A 17,124-nucleotide genomic window follows, 5' to 3' on the forward strand; every position below is an offset into this window, starting at 1 on the left:
ATTCTCTCTCATCATTGGTGTTTCTATCTCTCTATCCTTCCTTCCTCTCTGAAATCAATAAAAATATATATTTTTTTAAAAAAGAGTTAGGGGTCTGGCCATAGAGAACACAAACAAGGGACCTCCATGAGGAACCCAGTTTTCTTTGGTGCCATCTACCTAACTCCCATGGCATCTATACAGCTGCATGTGCCAGGGCTGAACACAGGATGAGTATTATCAGGTGCTGCACACATCCTTCCATATCAGACAGCCCTTGACCTACATGAAGGCTACAATGTGTGCGTGTTTCAAATCACCCAATTCTTTGTGAAATCTTTCCTGGTGACGCTAGTCTCCAGTGATCTCCCCGTTTATTGGATTTTAATTTGACTTGTGATATTGCTACTTAGCTCCAAGCCTTGCTCCAAATAGACCACAGTTCTTGGGGACAAGGTATCTGGATTTAAAATCACCTACACGGAGGGTGGAACAGGCCGTCAATGAAGACAAGTGCTACATACTTTTCTCAACGACTTAGCAAAAACCCACCATCACAAATGTAATTAAGAGATTTAATAATCATTGACGAATAGATTTAAAGAATCAAGTTGATTTCTAAAGCAAGAGGCCATTTCTGCCGCACTAGCAGAAAACGGGGCGGGGGTGGGGGCTCTTTGCAGATACCACCCCCTCGTGTGGTAGGTGGGATGAACCACGATGGCTCCACAGCCTTCTTCCTCCTCTCCGCCCTACATCAGTCTATCTGCTTCTGCTTCAGCAGATCCTAGGACCTGCTCAAATTCCCTGCCAGCCCTTCATGTTATACAGGTTACAGGAATTATCACTAGACTAAGGCAAAGGAAAAGCAACCAGAGAACCGGAGAGAACAAGAAAAGAAGGCGTACATTTTCACAGCCCCACAAAGGATATATGCTCCGGCCCATCAAAGGCTGAGTGCTTAGGATAACAATCAGGAAGTATAAGCATCCAGCGACAGTGAATTGGCTCAATAAGTTTACACATCCATATAGCCAAATACCAGCTCAAATTGTGCAGGTCTATTTTTATTGAAATAGAATGTCCATGCTAGGAGTAAAGTATGCTTAGTAAAAGGTAGTCAGCTATACAAGTGATTCTTGCTGACTGGTGGAATTATGGGTAAATTTGTTCTTATCTGCAGGTTTTTTTCTATAATGAACACAAATTACTTGCATAAGAAATAATAATCCAAATAGCCCCTATTCCTTTCCTTTTTTTTCCTTTTTTAAACAGTGTGTATCTTTTTATTTTAAATATATTTTTGTTGATTTCAGAGAGGGAGAGGGAGAGATGGAGAGAGGGAGAGAGGGAGAGAGGGAGAGAGAGAGGGAGAGAGGGGGAGAGGGAGGGAGAGAGAGAGAGAGAAAGAGAGAGAGAGAGAGAGAGAGAGAGAGAGAGAGAAACATCAATGATGAGAATCATTGATCGGCTGCCTCCTGCATGTCCCCTACTGGGAATAGAGCCTGCAACCCCAGCATATAACCTTGACTGGAATTGAATCTGGGATCCTTCAGTCTGTAGGCTGACACTCTATCCACTGAGCCAAATTGGCTAGGACTCCTTTTTTTCTTTAACAATATTTAACATTGGCTTTGGCTTAATAAAAAAATTTACTTGCCTTAGCCGGTTTGGCTCAGTGGATAGAGCACTGGCCCTAGGACTGAAGGGTCCTGGGCTCGATTCCAGGCAAGGACACGTACTATAGTTGCAGGCTTGACCTCCAGCCCCAGATTGGGGCACGCGCAGGAGGCAACTAATTGATGTGTCTCTCCCCCTCCCTTCTACTCTCTAAAAATCAATGGAAAAATATCCTCGGATGAGGATTAACAATATACATACACATACACACATACTAGGGGCCCAGTATGCCGGAAGCAGGTCCATCCTTGCTGCTTGACACAGTCGCTGCAGGAAAGAAACATCTGCACAGCATATGTTTCAAGGGACCTGGCATATATAGCATATTGTTCTTAATATGTTTGCTCTCCTTAGTGCCATGTGTTTTAACCAAGGTCACCTCTCTGAGAAAGGTTGTTTCCCCAGGTGTGGATTTTTCCCTGAGGTTAGGGAGGGGATACAACCCCTTAATTAAGTGCCAGGTGGGTAGTTAAGCTACATAATCTTTCCTCCCTGGAATGGAGATAAGAAACGCCCTAACCTTTGTAATAGAAATTGACAGGATTAAAATCGGCTGGTATAAATATGGATGTAACAAGACAATAAACATGAGATCCTCATCAGATCCTCATCAGCTCCTAACCAGAACTCCGACCAGAACTTTGACTGGAGATCCTGGCTAGAGGTCCTGACTAGGCTGCTGATCAACTGAAGGCTGTCTTCGTGTCATTCCTTATTTGCTGACTCCGTCCACACCTTTGGGGACCCCTGGACCCGCTGGGATTGGACTCCAGCACCAGTGCACAAATTCATGCACCTTGAAAGGAGCTGTGGGCCGCGAGGCTGTGGTGGGCATAGAGGCAGGTCTTGGCCCATCATCCGTGCTCCCGCCCAGCCCCTGCCACCGTGGCCCCTGGTCCCCTGTCTGCTGGCAGCCCTGCTCCCGCCCCCACTGCTCCCATATGCTGACGGCACTGGCCCCACTCGCACCCACTGACAGCACGGAATGATTGTGGCCGGTGCCAGCAGCGGTTGTGAGTGGGGCCAGCGCCAGCAGCAGGTGTGCCAGGTGGGACCACGCGCACGGGAGCAAAGAATTTTCAGTAATCACAAGAGGCTCATCCCCATGACAGTGACCTGCACCCCCATGACAGTGATCAGCACCCCGCCTTAGTCTGGCGCCCCCGTTCACCTGCTCCACCATCCTGCCATGGCTGACGCCACCATATTCTGTGCTCTGACACCTGCTGCCCACGCCCACCATGTTCCACGCGTGCCCCCTGGTGGTCAGTGCATGTCATAGCGACTGGTTGTTCAGTTGTTCCGCTGTTAAGTCTATTTGCATATTAGGGTTTTATTTATATAGATATATACTAGAGGCCCAGCGCACAAAATCATGCGCAGGTACGGTCCCTAGGCCTAGCCTGTGACCAGAGCCATCTTCCCCGGCTGCCGGCAGCCGGCCCCGCCCCCTGCCACCACCCACCCCGGTTCCCCATTCGCCATCCAGCCATGGGAGCCTGACAGCCAGGGGAGGGACTGAAAAGTCGGCCGTTCCTGCCCGCTTGCCGGCCCCATCCCTGCTGCTGGTTGCCCCACTCCGCCCGCATTCCCTGCCACCCACCCCAGGTCCATGTTCGCCATTGGCGATGGAGGCTGCCGGCCGGGGAAAAGAACCAAGAAGTGGTCGGTGCACCTCATAGTGACTGGTCAAGCGGTCATTCTGGTGGTTCAGCCGTTATGGTCACTGGGCTTTTATTATATAGGATACACACACACACACACACACACACACACACACACTCTCAGTAAAAATGTTTATAAAAGCCAGAACTCTACCAACAGAATGGGTTATAAATCTAAGAGCTAACCAACCACATAAAAAGATGGCAGGGGTGGGGGTGGGGAAGAAATCCTGAGATAAGGAAACAATCAATCTACCAGGCGAGCAGCGGCCTTCTAACAAGTGAAAAGAGACTGAACAACCTGTTTTTTCTATAAATAAAACCTTGGAAGGCATATCGCCAAAAAAACGCAAGTCAATATAAACCTTTATATACTGGGCTGCCAAACTTCACTTTTAGACAGTATATTAATTATGTAGTCAATAACCATGGGTTTCATTGGTGTATTAAATACCACGATCAATATTATTTATCCTTTTCGAAGACAGGCCACTTGGAGGGGGGGAGGGAAGCAAGGGGAGGGGAAATTTTTGACCCTGCAGTTCCAAAAGGTCAGGACAGCACACTAGAGACTAGCAAGGCTTTAATGGGAAGCATAAAACACTAAAAATATGGACAGAAATCAGATTATTAGCCTTTTACTTTTTTTTCCTGCCTCCTTCACAATGAGACTGGAGGGAATCCAAGAACCATTTAAAATAAAGGCGAAATGATTAGATTTCCCCCCTAATTGCTTAACGCTGATGTCATGGCGTAGGCAAAATAAGCATCGATCTCTAAGTGAAAGATGAGAAATAGAACAACATGAACAGCCTTCAGAGTAAACTATATCCAAGACAATTCTAAGAACTATGGGCCAGAATCTATTTAGGCAACCCTCAGGGACCTCGATCTCTTAAAAGCTAACAGTGGAGCCAATTTCTGATGCTTCTCTACCGGTGATCTGATTTTTGGTAGGAAAACCTGCTACCCACCCTCGCCAGAGGGAGCCGCCCACCCCCAGAACCACCTGGTGGATTTCTCATCACACCCATGTAGAAACGCTGGTTTCATCACATAGTCATTGAGAACATGCGGTGACTGGTACACTCTTGAGACATGTCAGGGCAACACTGCCAGTAGACAGAAGTGTGGGGCTGGGCGGGGGGGGGGGCGGGGGGAGGAATGCTGGGTGTGGTATGTATCGATGACTGGTCACTGGAATGGAAGCTAGCGGGCCTGAGACAAAGACCCTCTGTCTGTTCTGAACTGCGGGAGCCATCCTGCCTGGAGCCGCTGGTTCCTCCTAAGAGGGCAGCTAAGGATGAAACCGACCGGACAGCACCACTAAAGCTCCACGGAGGGCCTCCACCGGCTGCACTTGCCCCCATCAAAACCCAGGTCCTAGCTCTGGGCCGACTGCAGTGCTACCTGGGTACTCGGAGAGAGATGTGCAGCAAATGCCAAGCGGTGGGCTGCAGCAACCGGATAGGTAATTAGCATGATTAGGAACACACCGAGCAAGCATGCTCTTGCTGACTGAAAAGCCCAGTAGCGTAATTACTGTTTTCTTACCAGCTCACCGTCTGTACACATTTCAAAGCCTGGTTGGTGTTAGACTGCTGTGTAAACATCAATAAAACCCCAAAGTGTCTTATCATCGGCATTCTCGGGTACAATGGCTTTTTGTTTTTAGTGCTTTCATTCTTTTAAAGATGCATTTCAGGGTTGCAAACCTTAGGAAGAATGATCTCCGCGCCTTGGACTAATCTTCGAGTTTGCAATGAGTTAACATCTCCCCCAAGTGAACATTTATTAGGAAGGCTAATTAATTGCTTTCTAGTTACAAGAACCCTTTGCATTCAGAGAAAGTAGGATTCACAAGCAAAGAATACACTGTTTATTAAAGCAAGGCAAAATACCACCTATTTAACAGTTTTAATCAAGAAATGAAACACAAACTCAAGAAATATGTACACGTAGGTGTGGGTTCACCCTCCGAAATGCAGTATTAATTGAAGTGAAAACGAAAGCAAAGCTTTGTAGGTGCCTGGATGCCCCTAGGGGACGGCAAGCCAATGCTTATCAGCCTTCCTCAGAAGAGACAATTTTGATTAACATCAGACCCATCTGACTTGGTCTATTAAGCCCTGAAGGAAGGATATTCTTCAGATATAGAGATAGGTCTTTGATTAATAATTCCGGGCATTGCCGATGTGGCACCTCTGCAAGGAGGGCCTCTGAATTCTGGGAAGACGCGCTTACTAAACACCCAGGTTCCACACAACCACCCCTCGCGCTCACCTCCCAGCTGTGAAAGTGTCCCCGCTGGAGGAGCAGAAGCTCTAGTTCTACGATTTATTTCACCGTCTGCAGAATTAGGGTCAATTACATGTGACATATTCCTGCTTGAAGATAATGAAGTCTCAATAAAAAGGACAAAAGCCTGAGAGGGAGTGGCTGGTACTACACTGCCCGCCAGCCGACCCCTGGGTCTGACAGTTACACCACAGCCATCTGAGCATGTTTTCCCTTGCCTACCAACGGGTTTTGAGATGCACATAAAAGAGGAAATTGCTTAGTCCACCATAAAGAGGCTCTAGCCACTGTGAAGCTAATGTGAAATCATCGCACAGGGGGTGTGAAGAAATCAATTTCATTTCGACTCTTTATTTCCAAACTTCGGCCCAATCAGCACTGCTCTTCTCACATGGCTGCGTGTCTCCTGATGTTCATGATCAGCCTTCTGCAGTATTCTCTGTAGTCCACGGGCTTCGCGTCCATCACAGTGGCCTTAATCCGAGACTCATCCTTTGAGAAGAGAAAAGCAGTTTGTGAACAAAGGGGAGCCCATGGCATGGAGCTGTGGTGGCAGCCCCCTTTGCTTCAACGGTTTCAATGATCCCAGCAGCAGGAAACACAGACACCGGCTGGATCCAGAGGTCAGTCATTCCAATAAAGAAAAAATCGCGAGAGCCGAGTCCAGACTTTCGGGGGCTGGATAGAAGCCTCCCTGCAACACAGGCCCTTTCATCCTTTCCTCACGCTCCCAACACTCAGAAACCTTGGATCCACATGGGACGGACCTTCGAGGGCTGGCCCAGTTCAGTGTACTCTCTTTATGCAGGCGAAATAAGAACCCGGAGAAGGCCTGTCACTTGCCTAAAGCCACACACCTAGTTCTGAAGGCCGAGTGTGGTGTGAACGAAAAGCACCTGTGGCAGAGGAGGGGAACCTGGTTTAGGTCTCATCTCAGCTCTGCCAGAGAGGCAGCTCCCTGCACCTCAGCTTCCCCGTCCTTACCAGGAAGGGAGTGAATGACCCTCCAATCCCCCCGACCCCACCTCACGCAGACATCACATCTCAGACACCGACTCCCTGTCTCATTTAATGCTCATAAGAACAAACACGACTACCACCAGGTAGGAAGATGGAGTCTAATAACAAAATGGAACGTGTTAACCCTGAAACAAATAGAGATGTTCTCAAAGTTCTCCCGGACCATCCGTTAGAACGGAACAGTCCCTTTAGAGGCAGAATGGGGTGATGCCCACAAAGGTGGCAGAGTCTAGCTCCAGGGCTCCCACCCTTTAGCGTGCTCAGTAATTACTCAACACAGTCATGTTTCTAGGCATGGTTAAGAGCAGAGCTCTGAACTTGGACTGCCTGGGTTGGAACCTTAGCTCTGCCACTCATTAGGATATGACTTTAGGCAAGTTACTTATTCTCTGTAGGCAACACGTTTCATTGGTAAAATGGAGATAACAGTCGTCCCTACATAGGGGGCTACTGTCGGGATCTAGTGAGATGATCTATGGGAAAGAAAAGGTGAAGAACTGTATCTGTCAGAAAGTAAATGCTTAATACATGCTGTTTCAGTCTGACTATACAACTATATGGTGTCGTGGGCAATTTAAGGAATTTTCAAGGTAATTTTAACTACATGTGGACCTTGTCTCATATACCGACTTCAGAACCCAAACCTTGTGGAAGATACGAGTCCACTAGACATATTATCATTCTTGGTCAGCATACCAACAAAAAGCCCCAGGTTTTAACTGAAAAGGCCATATAGCATTTTTCCCCTAGATGCCCAACACTGGACAGGGGACTTAATCTCTAAGTACACTTCCTCATCTTATCTCGGGGATGATCACGGTACCTCAGTGTGGGGAAGACTCCATGAGTGCCACACGCAGGGTGCTTAGCTTATGTCTGGCACACAGCAAGCAATGAACTGACAACTAACACTGTAACATGTGGGTGGGTGGCACACAGCAGTTCCCACGCTAACCCTTCTGCAGCCTGGTGTCCTTACTTACATTGTAGGTCTCTAGTTTGACTCTGATCTTGAACACAAAAGATCGAAAGTTGGCATTCTGGAAAATTTCCTCAAACGCCTGCTCATTCTGCAAAAAGAAATAGAAAACTTTAGGTTTGAACACTACTGAATCATCTGATAATATCTATTAGAGTTTTAAAAAGACTTTAAGAAAAATCTCTGAGAAAATTATCACCCTAGTGGTTTGAAATTACTCAGGAATGACTAATCTACAGATAACAATTCATTATGTAAATTTGTTTAAGTAGAATTGTATTTAAAATTAAAATACTTTATCTAGAGTATTCCATTTCATAAAGACAGAAAACAGAATGGTGGCTGACAGGGGTGGGGGGTGGGAGGTTCAGGTGGGAAAGGGGAACTGGTGTTTGATGGGAACAGAACTTCAGTTTGGGGAGGTGAAAAAGTTCTGGAGCTAGATGGTGGTGATGGTCGTACAACAATGCAAATGTACTTAATAAGTTGTACAACTTAAAAATGGTTAAAATTATAAATTTTATGTATATTTTACTACAATAAATAAATTGAAACACTTCTAAAGTTTGTGATGAAATAGACCTGAGGCCCAGCATCTTCCTTATAAACTGAGATTAAAACAAAAATTCAGAAAGAGGTTCAAGTCACCATATATACTATTTCAATCTCTGTATTTTCAACTACTGATTTGATGAGCAGGTGAAGAGGACAGCGAAGTGGGCAAGGCTGAGTAAAGCCTAAAAACGCAGCCCTCTCCCTTTCTCTTGCTCCTCAAATACTATTGGATTAAACTTATTTGTAAAAAAAAAAAAAAAGTCTGGTTAAAAGCAGGACTAGAGGAAGCATTTTACATAAATACACATAAAGTAAATTTATAATCTATAACAATAAAAGCATAATATGCTAATTAGACCAGATGTCCTTCCGGACTAAGCTGCGGTGACAGGGGCCCCCGGCCTCCGTGGTGGGCGGGGGGCCGAGGAGCCGCGGGGGCCAAGCCTCTTGCACGGATTTCGTGCATCGGGCCTCCAGGAACTACATAAAATTAATAGTTCAGATCAGCGAAGTGTTATCTTTGCAAGCCACACGGAACATGAAAATGGCTTTGTTTCGTAAACTCTGGTGTAAAGGTTACTCCACACACAAAACGATCCTCTGGGCTTTCAGATTTGTAACTAAAACAGAGCGTTACACCTTCAGAAAATTATACCAGAGGCCATTATTCTTCCAAGATCAGGGAAAGCATGGAGCGCCTGCTCCAGGAACATCCCGGTTCCTGAGGGAAGAGTTTCTCTATGTCCTCCTCATTCACCAGCAGTAAAAACAATCAAATGAAATAAGCTCATAAAAAGCCCTGAGAGGCTGCTTGGAGCCTTAAAATCTGATATGAAAATAGAGGACCAGGCAACACAGATAAAGGAGACCATCATACTTTCAAGTCAACTCCAGTTATTTCTATAAAAGGGCTTGTTGGGATTACTTCCAGGGACCCCAGAGACAAAATTTCAAAAAGACGTGGGGGCAGAGGCACAGAAAAGAGTACGAAAAACACACCAAACAAATGTCAAATCCCTTTTTCTTATGCTTTTCCAAGTATTCTAACTGACTTCGTGGAAATGGCGGGGAGGCGGAATCAATAGATAGATGCCAATTTGTGACCCAGAAAATAGTCTTACTGGTTTTTTTTTACACGTCTTGAGCAAATATCTTTCCTAAGTTTAACATAATTAGTTATCTGTTCCCTGCATTAAATAAAACTAAAATGTAAAATTTCAAATTTATAAAAGTGAAACGGATAAAGTTAATGCATGAAAAAAAGTTACTGCATTAAAAAAAAAAAATCGCATCTGATGACCTAAAACAGCAAGTACTTTATCTGTGATTTTAAACCAGGATTTGACTTGACTTTTCAGGAAGATGTTTATTATGCTGAAAAGGCACACGTGTATTTCAGAAGATACAGGCCACGCCAAGTGACCACAAGCACCCAGCTCTGGTGTGCTCACTGTAACAGGAGAAATAGCGCTGCTTTTGAGGCACCCTTGTCTATGTTACTTCATCACCTCCATTGTTAGCAAATCCAAGACGGATAAAAATAGATAAAATCAGATGAGCGCCTCAAATGATCATCAGACTGAGAAACTGTGTACAACACCCAAAAGAAACAAACACCAGGATATTAAAGAGCCGAGTTCCCGCACAGGAACTATTGCAGCGATGATAAAAGACGTGCTGACCTTCTCCTTCAGCTCTCCAAGGTAAGCAGTGCTTTGCCCGAGGATAGCCTCTGCAGACTCCTGGAAACAAGTGACCCACTGATTCTCTTGATAATCGGCAATATTTACCTACAAAACACAACTCTGTTAGTTCAGCAAAGAAATCACAAAAGGGAGACACATTCAGGAGATGGGAGATTAACTTTTTCCACTCATTAAAATCATCACCAGGGGGAAAACTATACCACCATGTATATTCTTTCCAAGGATGTGAACGGTATCATACAAAAAGAGTTTAAAATGTAAGTGTGGCCCTGGCTGGTGTGGCTCCGCAGGTTGAGCAGCCTCCAGTGCACTGAAAGGTCACCGGTTCGGTCCAGGTGCATTTGGGAGGCAACCAATCGATGTCTCTCTTACATCAATGTTTTCTCTCTCTCCCTCCCTTCCTCTCTCTCCATAATCAATAAAAACATTTTTTTAAAAAAATGTAAGTATCACAGCACAAATACGATATGCTATGGATGTGTAGACTCAGGCCTCAATGCAGATACAGCCTGACCCAAGCTCTCCTTCAGACGTAGAATCCAGGCACACTGGACTCAGCTCCCCTCCAGCTGCGATGGCTTCTGGATTAAAGGTTTGAATAAACTTCCAATAGTCAGGGCAGGTACGCCGCATTTTAAACAGTGTGACCTTCAGTCACTAGGAGGAGATCCGAGGGGCAGCTCAGTCACTGCTGAGCATCCCAGACAATTTAAAAGCCTGACCTAAGGGCCTGTGGTCAGTCACCAAATTTACCTAGCAACAGAAATGAGCCATCAAGTGTCTCCAGTTGGACCATGGTGTAAAATTAAATGGAGAGTCAAGGAAGAAAGTGGGTCACAAAGAACCCAGTTGCTAAAAGGGAAAAGTATATAAAAGGCTTAGTAGAAATAAGAGGGCCCTGCTGGGTAGCTCAGAGAGTGGTCCAAATACGCCAAGGTTTCGGGTTTAATCCCGGGTCAGAATCAACCAATGAACGCGTAATTAAGTGGAATAACAAATCAATGCCCCCCCCCCCCGTCTCAACTCAATAAATAAAATTTTAAAAAGAAGCAAAAATGAGGCCAAAATTTTACATATTCACTTTGCACATACATGGGCTAATATATAAAGTTATGATGAAAAATAAGGAAACAAGAAGATAAAACGTTCAGAAATGTAAGGGCATATCACATGCTGGGGCTCACACCTACAGTTCACCCTATGCTATCCTCCTAGAGGCAAAGGGCGCCCACTTTCCAGGGTGAGAACATCAACAACAGACACAGGTGTACGCGTCACGTGAAACCAGACGCCAGAGACTCCACTTAGAAGGAGCATCTAACAGAAAGACTAATGAAATAAACTACATGAAACAATTTCCTTCACTTCAGTTCAACTGAAGTATGTAGTTTACAGAATATAAGAATTTTAAATATATAACTTTCCTCCTGAATTAACATTTTAAGGGGCAATTAGAATATTGAAAGGATGATGGAATGCCTTACTTTTTTTAAAAATATATTTTTGCTAATTTTTTTTTTTTTAGAGAGAGGAGAAGGGAGAAGGGAAGAAAGAAACATCGATCGGTTGCTTCCTGCATGTACCCCAACCCCGACCGGTGATTGAACCCACAACCTGGGGATGTGCCCTGACCGGGAATTGAACTGATGACCTCTGGATGTGAGGTCGATGTTCAACCAACTGAGCCACAATGGCCAGGGCTGGGTTGCCTTATTTTTTATTCAAAAAGATTTTTTTAAAAATCCTATTATAAGAGTATTCTCTGCAAGGGGGAAAAAAAAGAAAAATGCAAAAAATTATAAAGAAAAATTAGCCAGCTCTAGCTGGTTTGGCTTAGTGGATAGAGTGTCAGTTTGTGGACTGAAGGGTCCCGGGTCTGATTCCAGTCAAGGGCACAAGCCCAGGTTGTGGGCTCGATTCCAGTAGGGGGCATGAAGGAGGCAGCTGATCAATAATTCTCTCTCATCGTTGATGTTTCTATCTCTCTCTCCCTCTCCCTTCCTCTCTGAAATCAATAAAAGTATATTATAAAAAAAGAAAAGAAAAATCAACCAGAAATAACCATTATTCACAGTCTGGTATTTGCACCCATACTTGGTTTATATAACTCAAGACTACAAAACATACCATTTAAAATTTGCCATTTTTAAGTAATAAAGCCTGAATATTTATTTATGTATTTTTTTGTTAATCCTCACCAGAGGATATTATTTTTTCCCCGTTTTTCTTTAGAGTGGGGGGGGGGGGGGGGGAGCGAGAGAGAGAGAAATATCAATGTGAGGGACACATTGACCGGTAGCCTCCCTCAACCACCCGACCGGGGCTGGGGATCAAACCCGTAACCCAGGTACGTGTCCTTGACCGAATCAAACTTGTGACCCGCTCTAACCACTGAACAAACCACCAGGGCTATTTATGTCACGTAATAGTCTTCGTTAGCACCGCTTTTCAAATATTTTAACTGTGGAAACTATCAAACAGCATATTCTAATGTCTTCATGGTATTCCGCTCTACAGATATTCAATAAAGGAATTAACCAGTAGACTATGAAGGACATTTAAATTGTATCCAAGTTTTCAAAACAAGTAACAGGGCAATAGACAACTTTACAGAAATGTAAGATCTCCAATTATTTCTCTAGAAGAAATTCCCTCCAGTGCTTACTATATCAGAAAACATAAATATTTTTAAGGCTTCCGATATATTACCACCAAATCAGACTCTAGAAAAACGAGCGCCTGTTTTTTTGTGTACCTTTATCATCATTTAGTATAACTTTTTTTTTTTTTTCATTTAGTATAACTTTTAAGAGAACACACACCCTTCGTTTTAAAGGTTGTTAAAACCTTTAAAGAAGTTCTGACAATGCAAAGAAGCCACAATCCCACATCAGCATGCAGTCACATTCCTCTGAAGTCAGCTCTACTGAGGCAAGAGGAACAGATTATCCACAAGAAAAAATAACTAAATATAGGCACCGGCTGCATAAGTATAATTACTGCTCTCCAGAAATGCCACTGCAAATTAATTTATCTTCGTAACAGTTAGCGGGCAAGTGCCACCCATGCTGTAATTGCACTACATGCGCAGCAGACTGAAATCAGCTGGGGAGCTCAATGCAACTTTCTGGAAGGAAAAAAATGCTTCCATTGGGAGCAGACGGACTGCTGTTCGATGGCAAGGCCCTGGCTTTTGTATTTATGGAACAATAAGCTCGTCGGCACTTACTCATCTGCAGGCTTCCTACCACGAGTGGTCGTTTTTGCTGTTGCTACAGTGCCTGGCCTTCGGGAGAGACTCAAATACCACGGTGGTTCGCATCTACCCATTCTACTTACCGACAGGATCATGCGGTACTTGAAATTGGGAAATTCGCGGTCACACTTCTCACAGCGGTATAATCCGTTCTGCTGATCGATCACTTTCTTGTTGCAGTCCTGAGTTGGGCAGGCCTGATACATGGAGTTCTCTTTGCGAAGATACACCACCGTCGCCACAGCGCTAAAATAGTCTGCCTTCAAGAGAAAAGAGTGACACGAGACACTGAGCAACCAGGCCTAACTCAGGACTGGACTTAGGGGCAGCCCAAGGCGGGCCCTTACACAGAAGTGCAAGTGTTTTTATCGCAATGTGACTACAGGGAGTAAGTCATTGTGTAGCTTTACAAATCACTTGTGCTAAACACAAAATCCATTAAAAAGGTAAGAAACCATGCATATGATTCCTTAACAATAAAAGAGTTAATTATAAATTAAACTAATTAATTAAAACGGAAATAGAGTATATGAAAGATAAAGACTTCAAGACACAAAGACTAGCTTTCCTGCTCCTCTGACCTCCGAAGGTAACAGACTAGGAAATACTGAATAAGGAAGTAAACCTAATACACCTACATCCAACCATCCCCCCACATGAAAAACAACAGCAGACACCCTAGCTGGTTCAGCTCAGTGGTTAGAGCATCGACCTGCAGACTGAAGGGTCACAGGCTCGATTCCGGTCAAGGGCACATGCCTGGGTTGCGTGCGGGCTCCATCCCCAGAAAGGGCGTGAAGGAGGCAGCCAATCAATGATTCTCTCTCATCATTGATGTTTCTATCTCTCCCTCTCTGAAATCAATAAAAACATATATTTAAACAAACAAACAAAAACAGAAAACACAACAGCAGTGAATTCTAGGGCTCAAAGTCACCTTTATCTTTTCTAGGCTAGGGGTCAGCAAACTTTTTCTGTAAAAAGCCACACAGTAAATATTTCAGGCTTCACAAGCCATTCGGTCATAGTCTGCTATTGTGGGCAAACCATCCACAGACAATATGTAAACAACACATGTGGCTGTGTGCCAGCAAAACGTTATTAACACCAGACAGCGGGCTGGATGTGGCCTGTGGGCTGGCTGTCAAGCCCCAGTCTGTCATCAAATTCAGTAGAATCCAACAATAACTGAGCAAGGGCATTCAAAGTGGGGAAATCACTGATAACTAAACGTAGTGAGGACTGGGCTTCATGTTGTCGCTCTTTGTTTTGCTTTTTAACTCTCAGAGAAAGGATATGGGATGGGTCCTTTATGGGGGTGAACAGGTCCCGCTGGGTATACTCTGAGTTCAGAGCCAAGTCAGCAGTTCTGGGGCTTTCCAATGTTTCAGACCAAAACAATCATTTGGATGTTTAAAGGGCTTGGATGAGTCCTCACTCTAGAAAGCTCAAGAGGAAAGTAATGTCTCCTAGGAGAATGCCTAGAGTTTGTATTTCTAAATTTTTTTAAAATCTTCATCTGAGGACACTTACAGAGAGGAAGGGGGAGAGAAAGCAAGAGAGAGAGAGAGAGAGACACACGTTGATGTGAGAAACACCGTTGGCTGCCCTATGCATACTCCCCAACTGGGGATCAAACCTACAACCCAGGTATGTGCCCAGACCAGGAACTGAACCGTGACCTTTTGGTGCGCTGGATGACGCCTAACCAACTGAGCCACTCTGGCTGGGTGAGTTTTTCTGTATTTCCAGGTAAGGTCCAGATTCAAAGCATAATTGAAAGTTTGTGTATAAACAGGGACTCTCTAGGTCTGATTTCTTATTACAGACTGTCTATAGATCTTAGAGAGAAATTGGATGATGAGAACCCAAACAGACAATCAGATTTGTCTAATGCTTAGCTCGCAAGGTGCTGTGTAACAACAGTGCATTGTAAGTTGCAGCGGATGACAACGATGGGTAAGGGAATACAGCAAAATGAGACAGTAAGGAGTAAAAACCATATTGTATAATATGGAGACAATAAAGCAGGAATTGCTGTTTTGGGGAAGCATAAAGGAGAGATAATTTAATATTAAACTGTGGACAGAATATAGGTTTAGATCAAGATGGGAGAGGGTCATTCTCTACAAACACTGAAAGGGAAGCTGCATCTAAAGGCAAATGCTAGAGCCAATTCTTGTCAGAGACACTGGTGACTCTCAGCCCAGGAGGGGTTAATACTCTACAGCCAGTGAAAGAACAGGTGAAGTGCCTGACGTCTGTCACTGGGCCTGACGGATGCTCCATGGAGGTGGATATAGAACCTCAAAACCTCTCTTGGCATATGGGCATTTCCATCTGCAGGAGCAATCATGGAAAAGAAATATGGACCGGAAGGCAGTTTACATTGTAATACACAGCTTGGTTATGACCACTTTGTTAAGATCCCTCTAAGAATCAAACAACTCTCTATTAAGTCAGAGTTCTTAACGTTTCCTGCCTCCAGGACCTGAGGGATACAATCTATTCCTTGAGGAAGCACGGCTACTGCTCCCTGGCAGTGATTCCCAACCATCAGGTCACGCTCTGGCCGGAGCCCCAGCCAGATTAATGTGTGACAGCCGGTACCAGAAATCAGACTGAAAACGCTTCCCTCTGCACACTGTGTGTGCTTCTGTAAAGAAAGTTAGGAATGCAGGGTACCTTGTCACCGTGGCCCAGGTTCTCCGATTTCACCTCATACAAAGTTTTCCAGTTGGTGTTGCTTCCTGCTGATCCTCCACCCTTTAGATCTGAGATTGAGACACCATCTAAGGCTTGTCCTTCCGAGTCAAACCTGAGGAACAAACAAATGGCAGCCTATGTACTTATTGAACATGCCAGTCATTTCTTTATGCCAAATACAGGCTATCCACCCCCACCCCACTTTCACAGGTCACGGTCACGGTCACGGTCACGTGGGCTGCAATGCGTGCCTTCCTCGTTGTATCTTTAGCCTACTGAAGAAAGGAATGACCTCTTTTTATCTCAATTGCTTTGATGCCCCCCAGTGGTCAAGAAAGACAGTGCCAAAGTACCACGGAAGCTTTTCTTAAATTAGCCTTCCTATCAACATTGGCCCCAGGGCCCAAGGCCAAAGAAACAGTAACCTGGAGAATCAGCCACAGAAAAGCAGTGAGTACAGCTCTGGTCTAGTTCTTTGGGCTACTGATGCTCCTTCTCCATCCGCAGCTACATTTTTACCATCGCTGAAACGTATCAGCACAGACAGTGACAGCCAACATACTGCAACGGCAGCAAAAATGCTCCCATGGTGAAAGAGCTTTTAACCTGACACAGAGTCCAAAAGATTATATAACCCGAAGTAACTGATCGGAAGGTATGATGTTTTCTTACAGATTGACTTTCTTAGTGAGATTTTTACTTATGCCAATATTAAAGTTACAATTAATTGGCATTGAATTATTATTAAAATTGATTATACTTCTTGATCGATTATCAGCCAAGATGAAGGGAAGGGGACCAGGGAGAAAGTGGCTCAGACACGTGTTTGTGGCAGGGAAGCATGAGCCCGAGATTAAAAACATGCCACTGTCATCCAAAGGGAGGATCAGGACCAGCTAACCACATCCAGAGCACGCTCCTTAGAAAAAGACCATCTACTGCCGTGGCTGCTGCCCTAAGCCGCAGACAACTGCCTTCTCATTCTGTCAGGTAAGCGCCTAAATCCGTCACAGAGGCACAGCAAGGCCCATAAATCTGTTTGCCACGACTAGCTACACAAGTTTACGATTTCAAAAACTCCAAGGAGACACTTGCCATCAAAGACAGCTCATCAGGAGTCAACAGAGCAAGGAGAGAGGCAGCCCTTCTTACAATAAAAATTCCACATTGTTATAACCAAGATCTAAACATCTCCAATCCTTGCCGAGTGGATTGTGTGCACTGAACCTCTTAGATCAATGTCCAGTGATTTTATTTTGGAGACAGGCATGTCTTTTTATG

The 17,124-nt window shown here is 44.6% G+C and overlaps 1 protein-coding gene across 2 annotated transcripts in view; it reads right to left on the reverse strand.

Moving 5' to 3' along the window:
• Positions 1-5,179: 5,179 nt before the first annotated feature.
• Positions 5,180-17,124, reverse strand: part of RPA1 (replication protein A1) — a 53,593-nt gene continuing 41,648 nt past the window's right edge. For both annotated transcript variants that reach the window (XM_070394066.1, XM_070394067.1), the window contains exons 13-17: positions 15,823-15,955; positions 13,221-13,397; positions 9,858-9,965; positions 7,625-7,711; positions 5,180-6,113 (exon numbers count right to left, since the gene is read on the reverse strand). In XM_070394066.1, the coding sequence (XP_070250167.1) occupies positions 6,009-6,113; positions 7,625-7,711; positions 9,858-9,965; positions 13,221-13,397; positions 15,823-15,955 (610 nt within the window). In that variant the 3' untranslated portion in view covers positions 5,180-6,008. The remainder of the gene's footprint in view (positions 6,114-7,624; positions 7,712-9,857; positions 9,966-13,220; positions 13,398-15,822; positions 15,956-17,124) is intronic.

Source organism: Myotis yumanensis, unplaced genomic scaffold, assembly GCF_028538775.1.
Source record: "Myotis yumanensis isolate MYYU_CA2020_CCGP unplaced genomic scaffold, mMyoYum1.0.hap1 SCAF_16, whole genome shotgun sequence".
In the NCBI taxonomy this organism is placed as follows: domain Eukaryota; kingdom Metazoa; phylum Chordata; class Mammalia; order Chiroptera; family Vespertilionidae; genus Myotis; species Myotis yumanensis.